Source organism: Eurypyga helias, unplaced genomic scaffold, assembly GCF_000690775.1.
Source record: "Eurypyga helias isolate BGI_N326 unplaced genomic scaffold, ASM69077v1 scaffold20312, whole genome shotgun sequence".
Lineage (NCBI taxonomy): Eukaryota > Metazoa > Chordata > Aves > Eurypygiformes > Eurypygidae > Eurypyga > Eurypyga helias.
The window spans coordinates 6,988-11,230 of record NW_010236827.1 but is presented as its reverse complement, the minus strand read 5'-3'; the positions used below and the strand labels follow the sequence as shown (position 1 = coordinate 11,230).

The 4,243-nt window shown below is 57.9% G+C and overlaps 1 protein-coding gene across 1 annotated transcript in view; it reads right to left on the bottom strand.

Annotated features, from left to right (window-relative positions):
* Positions 1-1,878: 1,878 nt before the first annotated feature.
* Positions 1,879-4,243, bottom strand: part of LOC104506327 (lactadherin-like) — a gene marked incomplete at its 5' end in the record, with an annotated part of 6,202 nt that continues 3,837 nt past the window's right edge. Inside the window, 3 exons of the mRNA XM_010147243.1 lie at positions 1,879-2,032; positions 2,157-2,312; positions 3,622-3,824. Coding sequence (XP_010145545.1) covers positions 1,889-2,032; positions 2,157-2,312; positions 3,622-3,824 — 503 coding nt within the window. The remainder of the gene's footprint in view (positions 2,033-2,156; positions 2,313-3,621; positions 3,825-4,243) is intronic.

The window sequence follows — 4,243 nt, the reverse complement described above, 5'->3', positions numbered from 1 at the left end:
GCAGAGAGCGAGCTGTGGTGGGATACAGGTGGGCCTTTCGTGCCAACTTCAGGGGTCCCTGCCCAGTGCAGCAGAAGACTGGAGAAGAGTAAACCTCCTCTGTCCTGTTCACCCCAGTGCTCCTCCCTACCAGAGACCCCATCCCCTGTGCAAGTGGGATCCTGCTCCAGCACCATCCATCCTCCCAACCTGCCCCGGAGGGCTCTGCTAGGAACATTCCCTGCAGGCAGCTCTGGCAAAACCCACAGCTACCTCCAGTCCTGGGAGCACGCTGGAGTGTAAGAGCCAGTTTTGCTCCAAGCTGGGGGATTTGCTCCAGGATCAAAGCCAAAGGAGGAGATGTAGGGCGTGGGGTGCCAATAGCAGCTTCCCCTCGCCAAGTCCCATCCCACTGCGCCTGGCCAGCTGCGAGCACAGGCTCCGGCAGCTGCGCCGGGGTGGAGGCAGCGGGAAAGATGCACAAAGCCCTAGTACCTTGTTTTTTCAAGCAGGGAAGGGAGATAGGAGGGTCTGTGATTGCAGAAGTGCAGGGTCAACATGGGATCCAAGGGCCCTGAGGGGATCCTGGGGCTCGCCAGACCTGCAGGGAGGGAAGCCCTTGGGGAGGCACAGAGCAGCCAAGCCAACAGCCCCAAAGTTTCAGCTGGTTTTAATACTGTCAGAGACACCCCAGAGCGGGGCTGCCGCTGCTCCCGCCATCCCACCTGGGCTCCCTTGGCATTTACCAAAGCGAACCCGCTGCCAGCCTGGCCCTATGGCCACTTCTTTTCCCAGCACGCTGGGAAGCATCACTGACAGTGCCACTGCCCAGACACCCTGCCCGTGGTCCCACTTGCCAGTGCCAGGTCTCGCTCGTCTCCTGCTGCTAATCCTGAGTCTCGAGCATTGCAAGAGGCTCTTGTCCACCCCATGGAAAGGGAAAAAGTCAGGTTACAGAAAGGGTCAGTGTCCCGTCTCTCCACCTACAGCATTCGGGTGGTTTAACCATCACTCTTCCCAGTGTTTCTCCACACCCTCATGGCTACAAACCATCTCTCCCCACTACCGGGCAGCAGCCCCCATAGTTACTGCTTGGTTCCAGGGGTGAGGGACCTCCAGGCACCCCAAGCTGCAGTAAGGTGGGGATGGTGGTGATGCTGAGACTTGGAGCACGTGGTGCTGGCACCCCAGAAAGGCAAATGGGCAATGTCTACCAAAAAGCCAGCCGTGGTGCCTGCCAGGAGCACCCAGCGGGCAGAGCCGCCGGCGATGGGGACCTGGTGCCTTTGACAGGAGCCGTCTCACCACTCCACTCGCACTATGAGGCGCTGACACCGCAGACAAGGAGACCCGGGCCAGGGAAAATAGGTAGGGGACAACAGCCGAGCAGCTTTTTCAGAGCTCTGCTTGCAGCCGTGCAGGGAGCAGGAGGGATGGCAGATGCTGTGAGCACGGGGCACCTGCCCTAAGCCCCCCAAATTGCTGAGCCCCAGTGCAGGCAGGGAATCTCCAGCCTCTCCACTGGAAGCAGAAGCAAAAAGGGGGAGAAAACTGGTCTCCAGGCTCAGCTAGGAGGCTGCAGCCAGGCCTCATTTGCAGGACGGGGTCCCCCAAGGAAGTCCCAGTTGCAGGACAGGGTCCCCCAGCCAAGCCCTAGCTAGAGAGGGTCTCACCCCTGGCTAGTGGGGTGAAAAGAACAGAAGCCCTCTCCACATCCCACCTGCAAGGGCCCCATAAAGTGCAGTGCTGCAGCCCCAGCGCCAACATGGGGCAGGGGAGCCCTCCCGGCTGCCTCCCGAGTCTGGGGACATGGAGAGGAGGGTGTGAGGTCAGAGCAGGAGCAGGCAGGGGCGGGCAGGGTGTGGACCGGGCGGTGGGGAAGAGCAGCCCCGTCCTTCCTCCCCAGCCCCTACTCGTCACAGCCCAGCAGCTCCACGCGCAGGGTGATGCGGTTGTGCCAGGCCACGGGCAGGATGCGGACAAAGCGGGCGTAGAAGGGCACATCGAACACGTTCTTCTTGTGTGAGTAGTTGTCGCTGTTACCATGGAAGATCTAAAGGGGGAAAGGTGGGTGTCAGCACTGCTGGGATCTCCCTGCCACCATCCCGTCCCTCCCCACAGTGGCATCCCCGAGCCCTGGGAGGAGGTGGCTGCCCGCCTTGCCCTGCCCCACACACCTTGGTGCTGTTTGTCTGGCCGTCCCGGTAAAGGGTCCAGGATGTGCCGTTGTTGCTGTAGGCCACCTTGTAGGCTGCCACGTACTGGATGTGCCCAAAGTCACGGGCTCCTTGGGTGATGATGCCTGTCACCTTCTTCTGGTCCCGGAGGTCAATCTGGCACAGAGACAAGGCTCGTTTAGGCTCCAGTGCTCCCAACCCAGAGCACCCTGTGTGTACCAGAGGCAGCCAAGATGGGCTGGCCCTCAGGGGTCAAGAGTGGAGAAAACACCGCTCGACCCCTGCCCCAATGCCAGCGTGACTAATAAAACACCACCATGAAATATTTGACCCTTTAACACTTGCAGCATCCCTCAAAGCAACCCAAAGTGGGATGCAAACCCTGCCGTCTCAGCTCCCTTCCCCATCGCTGCCTCGACAATTTTTTGCTGAAAAGGTCAATGTGGGAATGATGGCACAAAATCTCAATACGAAAAAATAATAAAGGATTCCCAGAGGAAATGTATCTCCACTGGAAAGTGATTCTGGCTGAGAAAATATGCAGTTCAGTGCAGTCTGACATTTGGGTTGTGAGATGGTTTCTATTCTCTTTACTCTGCCACACTGTGCTACTGCTGCTGGCACACTACAGGGTAACCCAGCAAATGAGATGGAAGTCTCCTTAATTTAGTTCCTATTTTATGCTTGTTGAGGGCAGTACTAGCTATACGTATACACATATATGTGTATCTGTATGAGTATCCAAGTAAATCTATATACATGTACACAAACAGGCAGCCCGCGGTGTGACAGCCCAACTCGGCGTGCCATCCTGACCCCATCAGCAGGCGTCTTGATAAGCTGTTTTATTTAAAGCCATGGAGCAGCTGCTTTTAATCATTTCCCAAATAAAAAGCGGGACAAATATCTAAACTGCTTTGTCCCATTATGTCATGAAATCATGTGAAAAGTATAAAAACAGGAGAGGAAAGGAAACTGAGAAGGACATTTCAAAACTATTTGTTCCCATTCCAGACTGGGAAGAGAAAAGCAAACCTGATTTTTTCCTGCAAAACAGAAACGCGGTGTTCTGGGCAGTCGGAGGGGTCACGCGACAGTCACGCCAGGTTGGGATGGTGCTTCTCAAGGGCATCATGCAGAGTTGGGGTGCTGCAGGCTCAGTGCACCCCACAAGGTCTGCAGAGAAGGCACAACCCTGTCCCCGTCCCTACGGGCGCTGACATTTCTGACCCAGCACTCCAGCATCACTGGCTCCTTCCTGAGCTGCCCCTACAATCCCAGCTTGTGGAGAGTGCCGTTGGGCTGCGTGTTCCACGGCATGGCTCTGGCTGCACCAGCTTTGCCCAGCCGCTCCCGTCATGCCTGTCCTGCTTCCATCCGCCCCGGCACAGGAAGTGGCCTTGAGCACAGCTGGAGGAGCTGGGGAGGAGAAATCAGGTTGCAGAGGGAGGGCACTGAGACCCACCTGCAGCCACTCGGACTGGCCGTTGTGGAGTGCTGTCCAGGCGTTGGTTTTGCCTGTTTTGTCCAGGCGAGCGTAATGGGGGTGCCAGGTGAAGGCGTCGATGCCCCACGTCTTGAAGACGCTGGAGGCTGTGATCTGCTGGTCGGTGATCAGGCGGGATTTCATGCCCAGAGGCTCCGAGCAACCTGCCGTGTTGAAATACACTGTAACACAACGGTTTACACAGACAGTGAAAAGGAAAGAGTCCACGGCACCGTCACGAGCAAAACCCCGCAGCCCCAGCAGCGCCATCCCCACGTTCCTACGTTCCCACTGCCTGGAGCAGCAGGCAGGGCCAGGCAGGGAAAGGCTCGGCAGAGGCGCAACGTGCTCGCCTTTCCCTGGGAAATTTAGCTCCCAGCCATTCCTTGGCTCACAGTGCCTCCTGCTGCAGCACAGCCTGGGCCTGGAGTGCAGACGGTTTCGGCAGGAGGCAGAAGAGAATGCTTTCACGAGTGAAAAGAGCAGTGCAAAGACAGCCCCCGCCGAAAGCACCGCACCCACGCAGCAGCAGGACACGACCCAAGCCCCCACAGCACCCCGCTCCCACCCCAACACGCAGGTCCCCGCGCTGTGCCCCAGG